Source organism: Prinia subflava, chromosome 6 (assembly GCF_021018805.1).
Source record: "Prinia subflava isolate CZ2003 ecotype Zambia chromosome 6, Cam_Psub_1.2, whole genome shotgun sequence".
Classification (NCBI taxonomy): domain Eukaryota; kingdom Metazoa; phylum Chordata; class Aves; order Passeriformes; family Cisticolidae; genus Prinia; species Prinia subflava.
The window spans coordinates 37,191,794-37,212,618 of NC_086252.1; the positions used below are offsets into that span (position 1 = coordinate 37,191,794).

General features: G+C 47.4%; 1 protein-coding gene across 1 annotated transcript in view; it reads left to right on the forward strand.

Annotated features, from left to right (window-relative positions):
• The first annotated feature begins 3,593 nt into the window (after positions 1 to 3,593).
• The window catches only part of LOC134552442 (kinesin heavy chain-like), a 55,892-nt gene continuing 38,660 nt past the window's right edge, over positions 3,594 to 20,825 (forward strand). The window contains exon 1 of the mRNA XM_063401157.1: positions 3,594 to 3,808. Coding sequence (XP_063257227.1) covers positions 3,683 to 3,808 — 126 coding nt within the window. The 5' untranslated portion in view covers positions 3,594 to 3,682. The remainder of the gene's footprint in view (positions 3,809 to 20,825) is intronic.

The window sequence follows — 20,825 nt, forward strand, 5'->3', positions numbered from 1 at the left end:
GCTGTGTCTGTGTCCCCGTGCCTTTGATGGTCCCTGGGGATGCAGATCAGATCATTCCTGACCCTCAGTTCCTCCTGGCTGCCTCCTCAGCACTTTCCAGCTCATTTTTCCTGCTCCCCAGCCTGCCTTCATTTATTTTTATTCCTGCTAGACACTTCCATGCTCTGCCTGTGCAAACATTCCCTGGTGCCTCCTTGGTGTTTATGGGATGTTAACCACGGGTGATGTTTAAAATCGCTTTTTATCATGGGGATCCCACCTTTCTGGTCCCTCCTGGGAGAAATCCCTCAGCACCCTTTCCCCTGAGCACGGATGCCACGGAGAGCTCAGGTTTCCTGCCTCTGGATCAATGGGAGCTGCATTAACACTGCTGTCCCTGCTGGCAGCTCCTTGCCCAGAATTGTTCAACACAGCAGAAATTCAACCTTGCTGCTCCTCCCGCAGCTCCCTCACAGCCCCAGAGCCCAGAAGCAGCCAGAGGAAACCACGGTAATTCCAAAATGTTCCCTCATTTCTGTGGGATCGCCCCTGTCCCTGTCCGTGTCCTGCTGCTGTTCAGGTCCTTTGTCACCTGTGCCCTCCCTGGGTTTCCTGCAGCCTCAGCACCTTGGCTGTGCTGCTGAGGAATGGAATTTTGTCATTCCTTTATGATCCCAGTCCTCGAGGAGGGGATTTGTTGTTCCTTCACTGTTCCTATTCTGATATTTTGGGGTTTTTCCTGAAACGAGCTTGGCTCAGCTGGGGAATTTCTTCAGGTAAAATCTGCACTTGCTGTCAAACCGTGTCTGATCTGTCAGGGTGAGCTGAACTGGGGAGCTGGAGAGCTGGGAAAGTGGGAAAAGGAGATAACATCCAGGTTCTCTTGGTTTTTCTTCTCTGGTGCTGGTAGGAAGGCGATTTTCATACCTTCAGGTATAAGTAAGCTCAGAAAATCATTTATCTAAGTGGATTTCTTGTGAGTGTACAGCTGAAAAATGACATGGTTTGAGAGGTGAAAGAAATGAATGAAGGTGAAAACAATGAAGTATTTAAGCTCTGCTTTTCCATATTTTGTGTTTTTTTAATAAAGCAGGTTCCCACCAAAGTGTTCATCCCACCTTCAGGCACCCAGCCCAGCCTGGGAGAAGCTCACAGAGCCAAAGAGGTGCTGATCACTCCCAAATTTGCCTGAAAATCCACGTTCCTACCCGCCTGCTCCACCCAATCTGGTAATAAGCAGTAAAAATAGCAGCAGCTGGGTGACAATTCAGTATTGTCTGCGCTCCAGACAATGTCACATTGTTGGTGACAAAACTGCTGAGAAAAGATGGCTCTCTGCATTCTTCTGATGGCAGATTATACCTGCCCTAGTAGAAAAATCGAGTTGTGCTTATCTCACTCCAAAATGAGCTCTCCATAATGGAGGAAAATAAGGATTAATTCATCCAAAGGCTTGGCTTTTATGACTAAGCCCCTACTTGTCATGACTAACAAGTTTGCTATTCAGGGTAAAAGCTTGAAACATAAGAGAAATAAAAGGGATAATTGGTAATCCAGGGGAATAAATCCCATTATGTAATAGTGGCTTATCACATGCTGCACATTGCTAACTCTCCCCCATGGAATTGCTTTTAAGAAAGGGGTGAGAGGCTTTGCTGCGAGCCTGCTCCTCACACCCACCTCAGGTAAAGACTGGGAGAAAGGGAGATTCCCATAAAACGCTGCAGGATTGTCCACCCTCATCTCAATTGTACAGCTGAGGGTGATTGAATAAAACTCTGCTGGACACCAGGGAGCTGCTGGAGCCTGGACCACGTCTGCAACTTCCCCAAAGCCATCACGGGTGTTTGGATTCTTCCTTGAGCAGGAGATCCTCGTAGGGAGAAACTGATGGAGGAGGAGACTTTGTGTGGTGTTTCAGACTGTTCAAATCACCTGAAAGCAGGGAAATAACCCAGACAGGAGCGAGAGCCACAGGGGATTTGAGCAGGTGAGGAAGGAGCATTTTCAGGGAAGGAGGACGAGGACAGCAGCCCTGGTGAGGAGAGCAGCTCCAGGCACTGCTTCTCCCAGCTGCTGATTCACAACTGCTGCAAACTGAGCAAGGTCAGAGCGTGGCCCATCACTGCTGCTGCTCCTCCCAGAGCGAACACGGAGTGACATTCCATAGGGAACAGCCTCCAGCCTGCCTCTGGATGAGGGGAGAGGCCAGGGGCAGCTTTGAGAGGGGCTCAGCTGGAGCAAACCCAGAGGATCACCACGAATGTGGAAGCTGGAGCACCTTCCCTGTGGAGACAGCCTGGGGATGCTGGGGAGGAAGGCTGTGTGGGGAGCCCATGGCAGGTTCCAGAGGCTGGGAGAGGCTGCAGAGGGACTCAGGGAAGTTCAGTTCAGACACAGGGAAGAAATCCTTCTGTGAGGCCCTGGCACAGGTTGCCAAGACAAGCTGTGACTGCTCCATACCTGGAAATATCCCAGGCTGGGTGGGGCTTGGAGCACCTGGGACAGTGGAAGGTGGAGGACTGGATGATGTTTGGGCATGACGTTTGGGGATCAGGGTTCAGGATGATGTTTGGGGTGATGTTTGGGGATGATGTTTGGGAATGATGTTTGGGGGTGATGTTTGGGGTGATGTTTGGGGATGATGTTTGGGAATGATGTTTGGGGGTGATGTTTGGGGGTGATGTTTGGGGATGTTTTGGGATGATGTTTGGGGGTGATGTTTGGGGGTGATGTTTGGGGATCATGGTTCAGGACGATGTTTGGGGATCATGTTTGAGGATCACATTTGGGGATGATGTTTGGGGATGATGTTTGGGGATGATGTTCAGGGTGATGTTTGGGGATCATGGTTCAGGATGATGTTTGGGGATCATGTTTGAGGATCACGTTTGGGGATGATGTTCAGGGTGATGTTTGGGGATCATGGTTCAGGATGATGTTCAGGGTGATGTTTGGGGATGATGTTTGGGGATGATGTTCAGGGTGATGTTCAGGGTGATGTTTGGGATGATGTTTGGGATCATGTTTGGGATGATGTTTGGGGATCATGTTTGGGATGATGTTTGGGGATCATGTTTGGGATCATGTTTGGGATGATGTTTGGGGATCATGTTTGGGATCATGTTTGGGATGATGTTTGGGGGTGATGTTCAGGGTGATGTTTGGGGATGATGTTTGGGGATGATGTTCAGGGTGATGTTTGGGGATGATGTTTGGGGATGATGTTCAGGGTGATGTTTGGGGATGATGTTTGGGGATGATGTTCAGGGTGATGTTTGGGGATGATGTTTGGGGATGATGTTTGGGGATGATGTTCAGGGTGATGTTCGGGATGATGTTTGGGGATCATGTTTGGGATGATGTTTGGGGGTGATGTTTGGGGTGATGTTTGGGGATCATGGTTCAGGATGATGTTTGGGGATGATGTTTGGGGATCACGGTTCAGGATGATGTTTCGGGATGATGTTTCGGGATCACGTTTGGGGATGATGATGATGCTCGCCTCCCTCCCAGCGCATCCCTCGCCGATGCTGCGGGGGAGGCCCCGCGGTGGCCGCGCAGCCGCGCCCGAGCGGGGCCGGTCCGGGGCGGGTCCGCGGGCTGTGAGCGGCTGCCGGGGCTGCGGGCCCCGCCCGCCCGGCGGCCCCAGCGCCGCCGCTGCCGCACCTGCCCCGCGCAGCCCCGGCGCCCGCCCGCCGCCATGGCGGACCCGGCCGAGTGCAGCATCAAGGTGATGTGCCGCTTCCGGCCCCTCAACGAGGCCGAGATCCTGCGCGGGGACAAATTCATCCCCAAATTCAAGGGCGACGAGACCGTGGTCATCGGGGTGAGTCTGCCGCATCCCGCGTATCCCGCATATCCCGCATCCCGCGTATCCCGCATATCCCGCATCCCGCAGCCCGCAGCCCGCTGCCGCCCTGCGGGTGTGGCGAGCGTCCCTCGGTCAGGGCGAGCATCCCTCCCGTCGGGGCGAGCACCCCTCGGTGCGGGGCGTCCCCGCGCGTCCCCCCCATCCCCTCCATTGTTCCCGCGGCCGCGGAGAGGGATGTGCGGGCCGGCGCTGCCCGCGCCCCCGGCGGCGCTGCCCCCACCCCACCGGCAGAGGGGCCCGGGGGTCCCCGGGGGTGCCGGGGGTCTCGGGGGACCCGGGGGGCGCGGGGGAGCCGCGGGCTCGGGCGCTGATGTCATGCCGGGGACTGGGCATGCTCGACTGGGGCGGCCGCCCGCGCCTCCGCCGCGCCCCTGCGGCAGCCGCCGGTACCGGAGTTAGCCCGGGGCCGGGAGCCGCATCCCCGGCACCCGCATCCCCTGGAGCGGCATCTCCCAGAGCCTCATCTCATGATCCCCATCCTTGGGACCCCCACCCTCGGGATCCGCATCCCCCAGATCTCCATCCCCGGGATCCCCGGGACCCGCATCCCCGGGATCCGCGGCATCCCCATCCCCGTGAGCCGCATCCCCAGGAGCGGCATCTCGGAGATCCCCATCTCCGTGACCCCCTCCCCGGGATGCCCATCCCCGCAGCCCCGCGGGCACCGAGCAGCGCTGCGGGATGTGACCCAAGTTTGGGCTGTGGGATTTTTTTTTTTTTTTTTAAATTTTTTTTCCGCCTTGAAAACGATGAAATGACCCCAAATCGCGCCCCGGCCCTGCGCGCTGCGCTGGGCTCGCTGCTCCGGGGGTTTCTCGGGAACAAAGGGTCGGGATGGGCTCCGTCCCAGCCCAGCGCTTCCCTCTCCCTCCGCAGAGCGCTCCCTGCCAGGGAACCCCCGGCGTGGTTCGGCTGGAGCTCCTGGGCAGATTTTTGGGTTTCGTGTCCAACCAGCCTGGTCTGTGGTGTTTTATTTCATGTACTGCTCATCTGTGACATCAATTCCGTGTACTGGCCATCAGTGACACCTTCCCGTGTGGTGTTCCTGTCCTGTGTGGGGATGAGGAGAGCCTAAAATTAATTGTCAGCACAGCTCCGTGCACAGTTTGTTAAAATTCTTACCGAAACCTTGAGGTCTTCAGAAACTTTACTGGTGAAAGTTGCAGAACAGCTGCAAGTAAAAGGAAAAAAAATTAAAAGGGGGTGAATTATGAGGATAAACAGCTTGTGGTTATTACTTTTTAAATATGAAATGCCCTCTGTCCTGGCGAATTAATTGTCTTTCTGTGAAGGTTAAAGCTGCAGCACCCCCAGCAGCCTGTTAACAAGAGAATTATCAGATTGGTTATCAATCCTGGCCAGCAGCAGGGGGCTGGATTTGGCCAGCAAACATTGGGAGGAAAAATGTATGTGTGCCACTGGATGGTAGAGGAACAAATGTCAGCAAGTTCCCCTCCCCCCGAAATAAATAAACAAACCCTCAGACATATTAAAAGCAGATTAAAATACATCTCCTGTAAATCCTTTACGGTGCAGTGTTTTGAAGAGAATTGGAGTTCAGAATTCTCTTTTCCTGCTGATAATGCGCCTTTGTCTATAAAGTAGCTGTTGTCTGGGAAAACAGGAGCTGTGATGCTTTGGAAAAGGTTTTTGTGCCTTGCAGGCAGGAGATAATTCCTTTGGTGAGGGGAAAAAAGGGGGAAAATAACAGCAACTGGTAATTTCCTACCGTGGGAGTTAAGAAAAAATAGAGATAAACAAGGAAAGTGCATGTATTTATTTATATAGATATTTATTTTACATGGATGTTCAGGTTGGGGGGGGTTATTTGCTGTCTTGAAAATCTAGTCAGAAGCTTAGAGTTTGCCTTTCCCTTCCTAAGGCAGAAATTGTAATTATTTAGGGTTTTAATCACCGCATCTAATGCAATATGTCCTCAAATCCAGCCTCTGCTTCCCAAGGAGGAGCCACCAGGGTTCTGTGGGAAGAGCTGAGTTGGGCTGAGTGGAAGTGAACACAAAAATCTTCCCTCATTCTTTGTCCTCTTTATTTGCAGCCCTGGGCTCTGGTGTAACTCCATCCCCAGTGGACCCCACTGCAGCAGGAGTTTTTATTATTTTTATTATTATTTTATTGCTTTGGAGTGGCTGCTGTGCTCCAACAAATAATGCCTGGCAGGGGCAAGGAATCCTCATCTGTGGAAAGGCAGAAGCAGGGCAGAGTTCCTTCTAGGAAAAGCAGGATTTCAGTCTTCAAAAGCTCTTAGGAGCAAAATAAACCAGGGACAAACACTCTTTTTTTTGTTGTTTTACTATAGCATTTGAAAACACTGCAATGCAGCTTTTAATTTTGATCCGTGGATTGGAAAGAGAAGGGTTCTGTTAAAATTTTAAAAAACCAAACAAAACTATCAACTTCCCCTTGGAGGAATTATGTCATCATGTAAGAAAAAAAACCAAACCAGAACTGATTTAAGGGAAACATCTATTTTTTTTTTCCTGACTAGTAAGTCCGAATAAATTTATTTCTTCTCAATAAACACAAGGGAAAGGCTTTCCTCCTGAATTTCCCACTGTCATCTCCTGTTACACTTCCCTGGGGCAAGAAAACCCTTCAGATCATGACTCGGTGTTTGTGGGAGGGAGAGCAAGGAGGGAAGGTTTAACCACTTAGGCGTGGAGGGAAGGTTTAACCACTTAGGCGTGGAGGGAAGGTTTAACCACTTAGGCGTGGCTTTCCTTAGGCCGGGCTGGGGCTCGGGGCTGCCCCAGGGCAGGGTCCTGTCCCATTCCAGCCGGGTCAGCCCCTGCCATTTGGGATTTGGGATTTGGGATTTGACCCCGGCTTTGGGGGTTTGTGTTTTTTGGGGTCTCGTGTGTGAGGTGTGGAAGGTGAAAACCTTGAAAACCTTTCACGCTGGGGATTTCCCTTTGCTCAAACCGGACCGAACCCTCCGTGTTCCCCCTCTGCCGAGAGGTTTAAAAGGCAAAAAGCCTTTGGGGGAATCTCCCCCCTGAGCAGGGCAGGGAAAGGGGATGAACCCGGGGCTGCCCTTTGCCCTTGGCCGCCCGGGGCTCTCCCAGGCTGCGGCTCTGCTCTGTCTCTCCCTGCTCCTGTGCAGCCCCAGGGTGGCTCCTGTGCAGCCCCAGGGTGATCCTGTGCAGCCCCAGGTGACTCCTGTGCATTCCCAGGGTGACTCCTGTGCAGCCCCAGGGTGGCTCCTGTGCAGCCCCAGGGTGGCTCCTGTGCAGCCCCAGGGTGGCTCCTGTGCATCCCCAAGGTGACTCCCATGTATCCCCAGGGTGGCTCCTGTGCAGCCCCAGGGTTCTCCTGTGCAGCCCCAGGGTGGCTCCTGTGCAGGGCTCCTGTGCAGGGCTCCTGTGCAGCCCCAGGGTTCTCCTGTGCAGCCCCAGGGTTCTCCCGTGCCCGGTGGCGGTGGTGACAAACTCAGGCTGTGTTTTTGTCGCTGCCTGCCCTGCTGGGACAGCGTGGGGCTGTCCTGGGCTGGCAGAGCTCGGCTGTGCCCCTGTGCTGCTCTCCGGGGGTTTATCCCGAGCCTCGGCACCTGCTGGGATAATCCCTGCTCTAGGTCACGGCTCAGCCTCGTCCTTCCAGGCAGCTCTGACAGAAAATATCAAAGAATTGACTTGGGGAGGGGGTGGTGGTGTTGTCACCTCCTTGTCCCAGGTCCGGGGCAGCTCTCCCTGCCCGCCGGGGATTGTTCAGGCAAACATCTCCTGCTGGGAAGAACATCCCAAAGGCAGCCCGGGGGCTCGTGTTGTTCCCAGGAAGGGATAAAGGGCTCTGCGTTGTGCCTGTCAGCTGGATTTGTAAAGCCCAGCTTAGCAGGAGCTGCTGAGCTCTGCAGTGCCCGGCTCAGGCTGAGCCTGCCCCTTCTCCCCTCTGCCCATCCCGGGGGCTCCAGCCTGAGAAACCCGGGAGAGCTCCGGGATCGGGGCTGGGATCCCCCAGGACTGGGCTTTGGCTCACATCGGGGCAATTCTGTGCTCTCATCCGTGAAATATCGCCCATAAATAACTCATGTGCCTCAAAGCAAACAAAACCATCACCTGACCCTCCTCGGGTGGTCACTGCTGTTCTGCAGTGTCATATTCCATGAAAGGAATTCCTGTGCAGGGCTGAGGGCTGGATCATCCCTGTGGGTCCCTTCCAGCTTGGAATAAAGAAAGGGAAAACAAAGATTGATGGCTGATCCTGTCTGAGCAGGGTTGTGGCCTTTCTTTCTTCTTTCCTTTCCTTTCCTTTCCTTTTCTTTCCTTTCCTTTCCTTTCTTTCCTTTCCTTTCCTTTCCTTTCCTTTCCTTTTCCTTTCCTTCCTTTCCTTTCCTTTTCCTTTCCTTTCCTTTCCTTTCCTTTCCTTTCCTTTCCTTTCCTTTCCTTTCCTTTTCCTTTCCTTCCTTTCCTTTCCTTTCCTTTCCTTTTCCTTTCCTTTCCTTTCCTTTCCTTTCCTTTCCTTTTCCTTTCCTTTCCTTTCCTTTCCTTTCCTTTCCTTTCCTTTCCTTTCCTTTCCTTTCCTTTCCTTTCCTTTCCTTTCCTTTCCTTTCCTTTCCTTTCCTTTCCTTTCTTTTCCTCTAGTGAAGAGCACATCCTAAAATCCCTCCTGTACAGAGATCTCTGAGTGTTGTTAAACACTCTGTAAAACAGACCTTAAAAATTAAATAACTCCTTGGGATAACAAATAAATGGTTAGTAAAAAAAAGAAAAAGAAAAAACAAACATAAGTGGCCCCACCTTTTAATTGTAATGATGTATTCCTTTTGTAGATATTGGTGGCTTTTATATTCGTTAGAGGATTTAAAGGTGTTGCTAAAATTCCGTTTTTTGGTTAGAATGAATGAGAAATTACTGTTGCTTTTGTTCCTGGGTTTAGGAAGTTTGTAACTCTGGTGGTTTTGTTGTTGTGGCTCAGACTGTGAGTTGGTTGTTGTGTGTTACTGGGAGGTGCAGTGATGGAAGGTTGCAGTGGGAGCTTGGATGTTGTGTTGATCACAAAATGGCACTGGTGGAAGCGTGCAGGAATTGTTTATGGAGGTGTACGGGGTGCTGCTATCCCAGACAGTCTAAAATTCCCAATTTCTAGGGTTTAACACCCGCCCAGGTTTTCCTTTTCCTCGCTGCTGTTCCCCCTCCCAGGAGAGCTGAGCCCATCCCCTGTGGCTCTGAGCTTCCAGCCCAGGCTGTTCCCAGAGCTCAGCTCTGACAGGTTTGCCTCTGCCTGGGTTTTTTTTTCCCTTTGGGTGGATTTGCTCGGTGGGTACCTCAGGAAGAAGCAGAAGCCTGTGGATCACATCACTGTTCAATGAGAAGGAGCAAACACAGATGATCCCACTTTTTTAAGATCACTTTTTTATTTTTTATTCCCTGCACAAGAAACAATTTCATTTACTGAAGAACTGGCATGGCCATTCAGGTTTGGTATTTAAAGCAATTTCCTTTAAATATCTCTTTTCCTTTTCCTTCCTTAGAGCAAAGTGGGCTCTACACTTATTTTTCTGTTGCAGACAGGTAGAGATATTATAGAAAAAAGGTCTCATAAAATAAGTTTTAGAGCAATTCCTGTGCTCCACACTTATTTTTCTGCTGCAGACAGGTAGAGCTATTACAAAAGAAAAGTCTCATAAAATATGGTTTATTCGGGTCCTGCTACTCCAGCTAAGCTGGAAGCAGCTTGTAAGGTCCCATAAAGAAAAATTATAAGAATAAACACAATTTTTTCTTAGAGAGAAAAGTAAGTTTGCACCTGCATAAACAATGAATGTGTCCCATAAAAATCAGTGAAGAACAGATGTAAAAAAAATCAGTGAAGAAAAGATGTAAACACATCTAAAAAAGGAAATTTGACAGACATACACAATATCCTTTACAGACCAGTGAACTAAATTCCACTGTGCTGCTGACCAGTTCAGTTGAACACAGTGCCTTCTGGTATTTCCTACAAATATGAGCTTTGGGAATAAAAAATTGACTTTTCTGCATGAAGAAACCGAGTCCTCTGCTTGTTACCACAATTTTCAGCAGCTCATGGAAGGACAGTCAGATGGCTGAGGAGGGGTTGTTCTGTTCCTGCAGTGAGCTGGTAAAGAATGGAATTGTTGATCCAAAAATACATTTATTTCTTGTCTCAGGGGACTCCCGTATTGCTGTGCCATAATGTCAGAGAAAAACCTGCGTTGTGAGGATTTCTCCCAATATTCTCCTTTTCACCTTGCCTTTGTCTAACCCCAGAATCCCTGGGATGAGTGGCAGCCAGCTCAGCTCCAGCATTCTGCTGGGACTCACACAGGTCTGTGAGGTGTTCCCAAGGCAGGGAGACTTCCCTGAAATTCCCAAGTGTTGGAGTCTAGAACATTCCTCTGGCCACCCTGGAGGGTTTGGAGACCGGACAGGGGGTCTGGGGTCTGTCCAGGGGGGTCAGTTAGACCCACACAGATCCCAGGAGGACACTGACTCTGATTCCTGTCCATGGCAGTGAACACTCACATGCAGGAAGAATCACAAACCCTAAGAATTTAAAATAAGTAGTGGATGGTTTATTATAGAATATAAATATAGAAATTAGGATTCTTAGCATATGGGGCTGAAGAGACAGGATGGAGGAATTGGGGGGTGGCCCCTGTGCTCCGTGTTCTTGCTCTCGTCCCCCATCTTGTGCTGAGTTGGATTTTAGGGATTGGTTTAGAGTAGAACTGACATGTTAGCATAGGTAGTAGGTATTGGTACAATTTTGTAAATAAAAAGTGCATTTTGGACAGTGGTTGGGTCAGGGGTACTGTACATAAGGTGTGGGGCTCTCTGACCCGCCCAGTCCCCCGCGTGTCCTTCTCTGCTGGGGACGCCCTGCAGAGCTGGGACAGAACTGAGATCAGGTTCCCTGCAGGGAGGCCTGGCAGAGCTGGGACAGAACTGAGATCAGGTTCCCTGCCAGGGAGGCCTGGCAGAGCTGAGAAAGGACTGAGATAATGAAGAATAAACAACCTTGGAAATGTGCACTGGGGGCTCAGCTTGTCATCTCTACCTCTGGTGTGAAACACCCAGGGCAAAGAGAAGACTGAAAACCTGATTAACTCTGGGAACAGCAACCCAGAGGAGAATCTCAGGGAACAGCAACCTTGGGAGAACCCTGAGACCTTGGGGAACACCAACCCCAAGGAGAATCTCAGGGAAACAACAACCCTGAGACCCAAGAAATTCCCAAATTCCCTTTGCCTGCTTGGCCCGTTCTTGCCCCCTTCTATGGGGACAGCGTGGTTTGGGGGTTTGTTTGCTTCTCCTGGGACTCCTCAGCTGTTTTTCCTTGTGGAATGGGCATTCCTGCTCTTCCAGCCTGCCTGCAATGCTGAGGTGGGGCAGGTTACCCAGCACACATTGATTATCTGGATCAATGTGTGTTTTATGGATGAGGCTGCTCCTGTGTTTGCTTTTCTGTTTTCTGAAAGAGCCGGGAGAACTCGGGTGTGAAAAGAGCTGCTGTTTATTGAGGTGCTGCTGGAAAGGTGATTTACTCACAATGAGGAGCACATTCCCTCACCAAGGCAATTTCCCTTCCGTGTTTTCTCAGGGCATCTTTTTGTCTCTTTTCCCAACCACTTCTCCTGTCAAAAATATGGATTCTTACTTAACCTTCAAAACTTCAAATACAGCTGATGGGTTTCAACCAGCCAGCTTGTCAAAGCACAGGAAAATGAAGTTTCAGGCTGCTCTGTGTTGTCTTTTCCCCTCTGGTACCTCCTGCTGGGTGCTTTTTATTTTTGGACCAGAAGGTTTAAACACTGAGCATCATTCCCAGGTGTCCCAGACCTTTTCCTTCCTCTGGGATGCACCACTCAGCCACTGGGGCTCGGGTTTGTTTTGGCAGGAGTTTGTCGAGCCTGGTGCAGTGAGATTTGGGTTTTTTTGGGTTATTTGAGGAGTTTTGGGTGCTCCACTGGAGAGGATTTTCCCCGGGGCTCCCTGTCCTGGGTGAGCTCTCAGCTCCCTGAGCTGGCTCAGGGTTTCAGGCAGTGCCAGGAGAAGAAAAACTGTTCAAAAAGAGAAAATTAAGGATGCAATGATGCTTGTAAGGCTTTAATATTGATCAGCTTTTTCTCCGTGGGAGTTTCTGGGAGGAAAGGTGATTTCATTTTGATTTTCTTGATGGTTTTAACTCGTCTGCTGACACCCTCGGTGTCATCCTCAGTGTCCTCCTGTGGGCAGGAAAATGACTCCTTGGGGTTTGTTTTCTTCCCAAATCCCTTGTTCTGTGCTACCTCAGGTCCTGCCTGATATTCCTAAAAACCCCCCCACGATCCCATTTCCCCCAGCCCCCGTGGCCTCCTGCTGAGGCGTTTCTGGTGAAATTCTGGCTGCTTTAGTTGAATTAAATTTGGAATTTGGTGGGAAGCTTTTCCTCAAGAGATCCCTTCAGACAGGGGGATTTGCCTGTGGTTTGTTGCATTTTCCTTAACATCTACAGGGATGTTTTTTGTGCCTGTTTGGGTTGGGTTCTTCGAGCTTGATATGTTTTATCTCAGTCACCCACAATTACCTCCCAAATGCTCTTTATTTCCCCTCTTTTGCTGCATTTGGTGTTGCTGCAGCCTTTCCAAAGCCAGGTGTGGAGGCAGAGGAGGGATTTGGAATTTTCAGGGATGCTTTGACACGTTGGATGTGGCAGTGGCGTTGCCAATGTTTGTTTTCCCAGCTCCCCTGGGTGGGATAATGGTGCTTGTCTGTGAACTGGGAAAACGCCTTAATTCCATTTTATTGCCTTTTGGAGTGTGAAAACGTTAATAATTTTTTAATATTTTTAAAATTTAATATTATTAATATTTATTAATGTTATTATTTAATAATCCCGGCAAGACAAAGCAAACTCAGCAGCAAAAAATTACCTCAAAATATCCAAAATGGGATCCCTCACAGCCTGAGAGGTGTGGGATTGCTGATGGATTCCTGGTTTTATTCATCATCCCCAGATATTTATGGCCTCTTTGGTTTTTGCCTTTTGATGGGAAATGCTCATGATTGCCATCAGATTCCCATGAAAATATCTGTAATTTCTCACAGGGCAGCTCCAGGAAATGTCTGTTTCCAGCTGTGAGGCAGAGGCTCGTGGACACCAAGAGTGTGGGACTTTTTCCCCTCGTGAGAAATGAATTTCAGTATTTAATGGTGGTCTTTGCTCAAGGTGATCCATTTTTTCAGTGCCTCTCTCTGTCTCTGTGGAGAGAATTCCTTTTTCACTCCCTGGTTTCAATGATGGACAGGAGATGCTCTTGGCTGCTGTAAAAATCTCTCTGCTGCTGTAAAAATCTCTCTGCTGCTGTAAAAATCCCTCTCCTGGCTCAGGGAAGGGAGTGAACCTTGAGAAATTGGGCTGATTTTGGAGCTCCTGCAGAACACCTCTCTTCCAGCAGGAGGATCTGACGCCAAACCCGAATTTTGTCCCGCATTAAACCACCCCAAGGCCCTCAGCACCTCTTGCAGTACAAAACCTTCCCAAATTCGAGATTCTGTTGCTATGGCAGCGCTTCCCAGCCAGCAGAATCTGCTCTGGCAGCTCCTGAGCTGAAAAAACCCCGGTTTTCAGGGGTTGAAAGTTGAATTTCAGAGTCACACTGGTACCCAGTTATCCCCTGAGGAGGGGGCTGGGCAGGACAGCGTTCCCTGGGCTGGGGTAACCGGGTTAGGGAGGATTTTTAGGCGGGCTGGGAGCACAGGAGGGGTTTTTGTGCAGCTCTGATCTCTCTCTGCCTGCACAGCCCTCCTGCCCTGCTTTTGGGGCAGCAGGGACATGGGGACACCTCGCAGGCCTTGGGGATCTCACCTTGCTCACCTGGGGGAGATCTGTGCCAAAAAATCCCCCAAGAAAAGTCAAAAATCCCCAAGAAAAGTCAAAAATCCCCAAGAAAAGTCAAAATCCCCAAGAAAAGGGGTTTTGTTCAGGCACCTCCCAGTCACATCCATCCTCTGCTCCTCTCTCCCAGGATCTTTTCTCCCCTAATCTTTTATTTTACATTTCTGTTCTCCCTCTCTCCTTTTCTGTGACTTTCCCCCCCTCTCTCCCCTTTTATCTTGCATTTTGCTTGATTTTCTCCTCTTAGGACCTCTCCCTATGCCTTTTGTATTTTCTTCCCCTTTCTGGGTCACCCCTAAATATCCAGTGGAAAGCTGCTGTCACTCGCCTTGATTCTCTCTCCCTCCACGGCATCCTTCACAATTTCACTTCAAAGCAAAACAATTCAGCGCTGCAAACAAATCTTAAAGGCAAAAATTAATCTCACTACACAGGGGCACGTGGAGAGGCATTTTCCTGGAGAAAAGTGTTCGCTGGTGCTGATTTTAGGATTTATTCTCCCTGTGGCTGGCTTTGTGTGCAGCCCAGATTTTCCCAGTGTTGTGGAGTAAACTCAGCCATGAACTTCAAACAAAGCTGTTGCCAGCTTTTAAAAAAATATAAAAACTGATTTCTGTGCCTTGTGTAGTGCTGGAGCTGTGGAATTTTGCAGGAGGGAGGTGGGAATGCTGCGAGGAGCTGGGGGAAAACGGGAGCACCTCAGGTGAAGATAACATGGAATATTCGTGTTTTCCTCAAAATGAGCCGTTCTTTATTCTGTTTTGTGCTGAATCCTGTCCCATTTCCCCAGAAGCAGTGCTGGGTAAATGTGTGCCTGCTCCTGGTGCTGCTGCTCACAGCAGGGCTGGATTTGGGCTTTTTTGGGATTCAAATCTGTGTGGAACTGGACAAACCTGGATTGCCTTCTCTGTGGCCCCAACATCAGCTCCCTGCTGTGGGTTTGGAGGGTGAAATTCCGGGTATTTCAGATTTTTTGGGGGCAGTGGGAGCTGCCTTCAGGCTGATTTTGAGGAGCTCATGTGGGATTCTGTGCAGGGGCAGAGCCTGAGAGCTGCAGGAGCTGAGGAGGGCTGGGAATTCCAAGGAAATCATCCTGTGCTGCTGGAGAGAGGCCCTGCAGGGCCTGGACCTGCTGCCACTGCTCTGGCTGCTGCTTTTTCTTTATTTGGGGTTTTTTGCCTTAAAACACTGCCAGATGCTGGGGGTGGCTGGAGGCTGAAGCCGTGCAGGATGGCTTGGGGTTTATCAGGAAGAGCAAGTGCTTATGTTAATAATAACAAAAAAACCCGCATTAAATCACCCTCTTAATGATTATTTTTACCCTGTTAATGATTATTTTTACCCTCTTACTGATTGTTTTTACCCCCTTACCCCTGCTAGTGGCCAGCCCCAGTGCCTTGCAGGCCTGGCTTTGTTCTTGCTGTGGAAAATTCAGAATATGAGGCCTGGTTTTTACATAAGAGCCAGCAGGTGCTGTGATATTTTTGTTTACAGGGCTGCCATTTCCTAGCTGGTGGTGTTCCCCTGCTCTTCTCCCCTGTCCTGGCGTGTCAGGGAGCAGCAGCAGAGCTTTCACTCACGGCTGGGAGTGCAGAAATTCAGGATCAACAACAGCTCTGGAAACAGCCTGGGCTGGAAGCTCCAGAGCCACAGGGGATGGGCTCAGCTCTCCTGGGAGGGGGAACAGCAGCGAGGAAAAGGAAAAACCTGGGCGGGTGTTAAACCCTAGAAATTGGGAATTTTAGACTGTCTGGGATAGCAGCACCCCGTACACCTCCATAAACAATTCCTGCACGCTTCCACCAGTGCCATTTTGTGATCAACACAACATCCAAGCTCCCACTGCAACCTTCCATCACTGCACCTCCCAGTAACACACAACAACCAACTCACAGTCTGAGCCACAACAACAAAACAACCAGAGTTACAAACTTCCTAAACCCAGGAACAAAAGCAACAGTAAATTCTCATTCATTCTAACCAAAAAACGGAATTTTAGCAACACCTTTAAATCCTCTTATGAATGTAAAAGCCACCAATATCTACAAAAGGAATACATCATTACAATTAAAAGGTGGGGCTACTTACGTTTGTTTTTTCTTTTTCTTTTTTTTACTAACCATTTATCCATTATGCCAAGGAGTTATTTAATTTTTAAGGTCTGTTTTACAGAGTGACAGGATCTGGAGCAGGGAAAAAGTGCACGAGGAGCACAACCTGATCCATGGAGCTGCTGCCAGATAATTCCAGCCCCTTTTGGGGGAGCTCAGCAGAACTGGGCTGATCCCAGTGCTGGGCTGGGGGAGATGTGCTCCCTGCAAGCTCCAATGCATTTCTTGCTGCAGGGAGAGGGCAGCAAGGGTTATGAGCCAGAAAATCTCTTTTTGCTCATAAAACCCCCCAAAAATGACCACAGGAAGGCCAAGCAGAGCGGTTCAAAAAGGAAACTGCAGCTCTTTGTCCTGGTGGAGTGCACTGGAGGGCCTTGTGCTGTGTGTGTGTTCTGCCAGCTCAGAAAAACCCATTTTTATTGACATTACTGTGAGTGTTGGGGCTGCAGGGGCTGCAGGAACACACCCTGCACCCTCTGCCAGCTCTCCAAACCTGCCACCACCCTGTCACCACCCGTGCCCCAGCGTGGGACACGCTGCTGGAGCTGTCCTCCCCACCAAATACAGTCACAATTCCCCTCAAATCTTGATTGGATTTGAATAAATCTGAATTTCTTGATGACTGCCTCTGTGCATCAGCGATGAATTAATTTACCAGGGACGCAAAACCTGAATTCTGTTTTCCTCCTGACAACTGGTGCAGGAGTGGAAGCAGCAATCCTGGTTTGTGATGTTTTTGTAAGGGATTTTTGCTCTCTGATACAATTTTACAAGCTGGGATAGGATTGCTGAGCATCACCAAACCAAGCACTGCAGGGATCGTGGCCCTGCCCCCACAAATAATCAGATTTTCCCAGCAGCATTGGGGTCTCTGTTCAGCCATTTCCTGTTTAAGCTCTCCTAGGCCCTGCTACATCAGGGAAAGAATCCTTACTCTTTAAAATTATTATTAAAAATATGATTTTTTAAATTATCACCTGTTTCCCAAGTGCTTGTGCTCGAGGAGGGTTGGGTGCTTGGTGCCCAGATGGGGAGATTTGGACATTTTGAGCAAAATTCAGGGTTCTGCTCCTTTGGTTCTCCCCAGATCATGAGGGATAGGAAGGGAAGGAAAAGCTGCACAGACAGATCAGAATTGGAATGTAAAATAAACCAGAGGAATGTTGTTAGAGGGGAAGGAGGGCAGGGATTTTACAGTGGGGCTCAAAGGCTGTGAGACATCGATGTTCCTGTGCCTTCCTCCCTGCACCAGCTGCTCTTCCTCAGGGGTCCTGGTGAATCAGGTGTGAGCAGGAATTTTGGGTACAACAAAATATATATTATATTATATTATATTATATTATATTATATTATATTATATTATATTATATTATATTATATTATATTATATTATATTATATTATATTATATTATATTATATTATATTATATTATATTATATTATATTATATTATATTATATCATATCATATCATATCATATCATATCATATCATATCACATTACATTACATTACATTACATTACATTACATTACATTACATTACAGATGTTATATTTACAATATATTATATTTTATAAATATTATTGTATTTTATAATATAATATAATATTTTGTATTTTATTTTATGTATATTATTTTTATATTCCTTTGAGCAGATGTTTTAGGTATAAAATGGGGTTTGAGCAGGGATTTTGGGTACAACAAAATATATATTATATTATATTATATTATATTATATTATATTATATTATATTATATTATATTATATTATATTATATTATATTATATTATATTATATTATATTATATTATATTATATTACATTACATTATATTACATTACATTACATTACATTACATTACATTATAGATGCTATATTTACAATATATTATATTTTATAATTATTATTGTATTTTATACTATAATACTATATTTTGTATTTTATTTTATTTATATATATTTTTATATTATACCTGAAATTCCTTTGAGCAGGAATTTCAGGAATAATATGGGGTTTGAGCAGGAATTTTGGGTACAACAAAATATATATTATATTATATTATATTATATTATATTATATTATATTATATTATATTATATTATATTACATTACATTACATTACATTACATTACATTACATTACATTATAGATGCTATATTTACAATATATTATATTTTATAATTATTATTGTATTTTATAATATAATATTTTGTATTTTATTTTACAATATAATATTTTATATTTTATTTTATTTATATTATTTTTTATATTATACCTGAAATTCCTTTGAGCAGGTATTTCAGGTATAATATGGGGTTTGAGCAGGAATTTGGGTAGAACATGGGGTTTGAACAGGGATTTTGGGTACAACAAAATATATATTATATTATATTACATTACATTACATTATAGATGTTATATTTACAATATATTATATTTGATAATTATTATTGTATTTTATAATATAAGATTTTGTATTTTATTTTATTTATATTATTTTTTATATTATACCTGAAATTCCTTTGAGCAGGTATTTCAGGTATAATATGGGGTTTGAGCAGGAATTTGGGTAGAACATGGGGTTTGAGCAGGGATTTTGGGTACAACAAAATATATATTATATTATATTACATTACATTACATTATAGATGTTATATTTACAATATATTATATTTTATAATTATTATTGTATTTTATAATATAATATTTTGTATTTTATTGTATTTTATAATATAATATTTTATATTTCATTTTACTTATATTATTTTTTATATTATACCTGAAATTCCTTTGAGCAGGTATTTCAGGTATAACATGGGGTTTGAGCAGGAATTTGGGTATAATATGGGGTTTGAGCAGGAATTTTGACTGAAATGCTGGAGCCTGGTGAAAACTGGAGAAAATATAGATAATTTTGAGGTCTGGCAATGACTTGGCTGCACCAGTGCAAATCAATAAAAATGAGAGAGCTGCTACCTTGAGCATTGCTGTGTCAGAACCACACAAAAATGCTGCTCAAGAGGATTTTTTAACAGCTGCCTTTGTTTTGGGAGATCTTTACCCTTCCCTTCTGGAAGAGCCTTTTTTCCAGGACGTGCAGCAAGGTGTGGAAGAATAACTTCAAAATAATTCCCCAGGTTTGATTTCCTGATTTGCAGATTCACACCAAGATAAAACGATGTTTTCTGAGGGGGAGATTTGGTGCAAGGAGTTCAAAGTTCTTTCTGCTGGCACTGGGAGCTCAAAGTGGATCACTGGCCACGAGCCAGGCTCCATCAGAAATATTCAGAAATATTCAGAAATATTCAGAAATATTCAGAAATATTCAGAAATATTCACAAGGGAAATCAATAATTAAGCCCCCTCTGCAAAAATAATGCTGGGTTTGACTCCAGTTGCTCTGCAGTGCCTGATCATACAGGGCTGCTGATTTTTCCAAATGAATTTTGGGAATTACCAAGATTTAAGGATTTTGGGGTGGTTCTTTGGACACTTTGGTTTGACTCTGTAGGGTATTCAGGTTATTCAGAATAAATTCCCTTATTCTATAGGGTATCTAGGTTATTCTGAATAAATTCCCTTATTCTTTTTTCACCCGGGGATTGTGAATTTTCCCCCACTGGGTGATTTGCTGCTGTTCCAATGATTTTATGGGACAGGCTGGCATAGGAAGGCATTTCCTGGGTCAGTCCTGCTGAATTTTGCTCTTTTTTCTGTCGCGTTTTTATTTTCTCCCTTTGTTTCCAACCACGTTGTCAATTCTCAGTAGAGATAAATATCTCCAGGAGAATGGATGGATCCTGTTTATTTCTTGAGCTTTACCAGCAAAGCAGCACCAACCCAGCAGCTGCAGCATCCCCGGGACTGGTGGGGAAGGAATTCCTCCATCGAAAAAGTTCTCTGTGACTCCAGGGGGAATTTGCCATTTATCCCTCTTGGGAATGGAGGGGAGCCTTCAGCAAACGTGGCCTCTCTGTTTTCAAAAGGAGAGGAGGTTTTAACTCCTGCTCTGGGGGAAGGAAAGTGCTTTATTCCACCCTCTGAGGGAGCCCCCAGTCCCTCTGGTGAGAGCCTGCTCTGCAAAGATTCCGCCCTCCAGGCCTGCAGTTTTCCATTTTTTATTTATAATTCCTCTCCTCCAAGAGCCTTTAGGGTGCTGGGAACTCCCCTGGGAGATGATTCTCCACCAGTGAAGCTGCTCCATTCCCTGAGCCTCTCCCCCTGTCTGTGCTGGCCGTGGGGCCAAAATTTGGGGTGTGGGTGCAACAAATCCCCCCTGAGATCTGCACCCACCAAACCCCCTGAGCACAGAGCCAAGGTGACAGTGACAAAGCCAGCACGGCCACGGGGTTCAGGCTGAGCTGGGATTTGGTTCTTGTCCTTTCCCTCAGTGATCACACGGCTCAGGCAGCCCCTCCAGGGGGTGAAGGGGATGATTTTAGTTTTATTTATTATTAAAGGGGGTGCAGGTAGGGGGGGAAGAACCCTCCTGCTCCTGCTGCCTTCCCAGCCCCCCGGGACACAGGGACTGTGTGGCCTGGGGCACAGGGACCCTGTGATGTCCAGCCCCACTTTGGTGGCTGCTCCTCAGAGCCCGAGCAAAGGCACAGAGTGAGCCCCACCCCGGGAAAAGGGGCAGGAAGGGAATTTGGGAGAGGACAGGACCAGGACCGGGCTGCTGGAGTGTGGGACATGGCCCCACAGCACAGTGAGCAGCTCAGAGCTGGGGCTGTGCCCTTCATCCCCTCCTCAGGTCACCCCTGGCTCTCCCTTTGTCCTCCCCTGCTCATCCTCTAATCCTGTGACATCCTGAAAGGGGCCAGAGCATCCCACACTGCCTAAAGGGACCTTAAATCCCATCCAGTGCCACCCCTGCCATGGCAGGGACACCTCCCACCACCCCGGGGACACCTTCCACCACCCCAGGGACACCTTCCACCATCCCAGGGACACCTCCCACCACCCCAGGGACACCTTCCACCACCCCGGGGACACCTCCCACCATC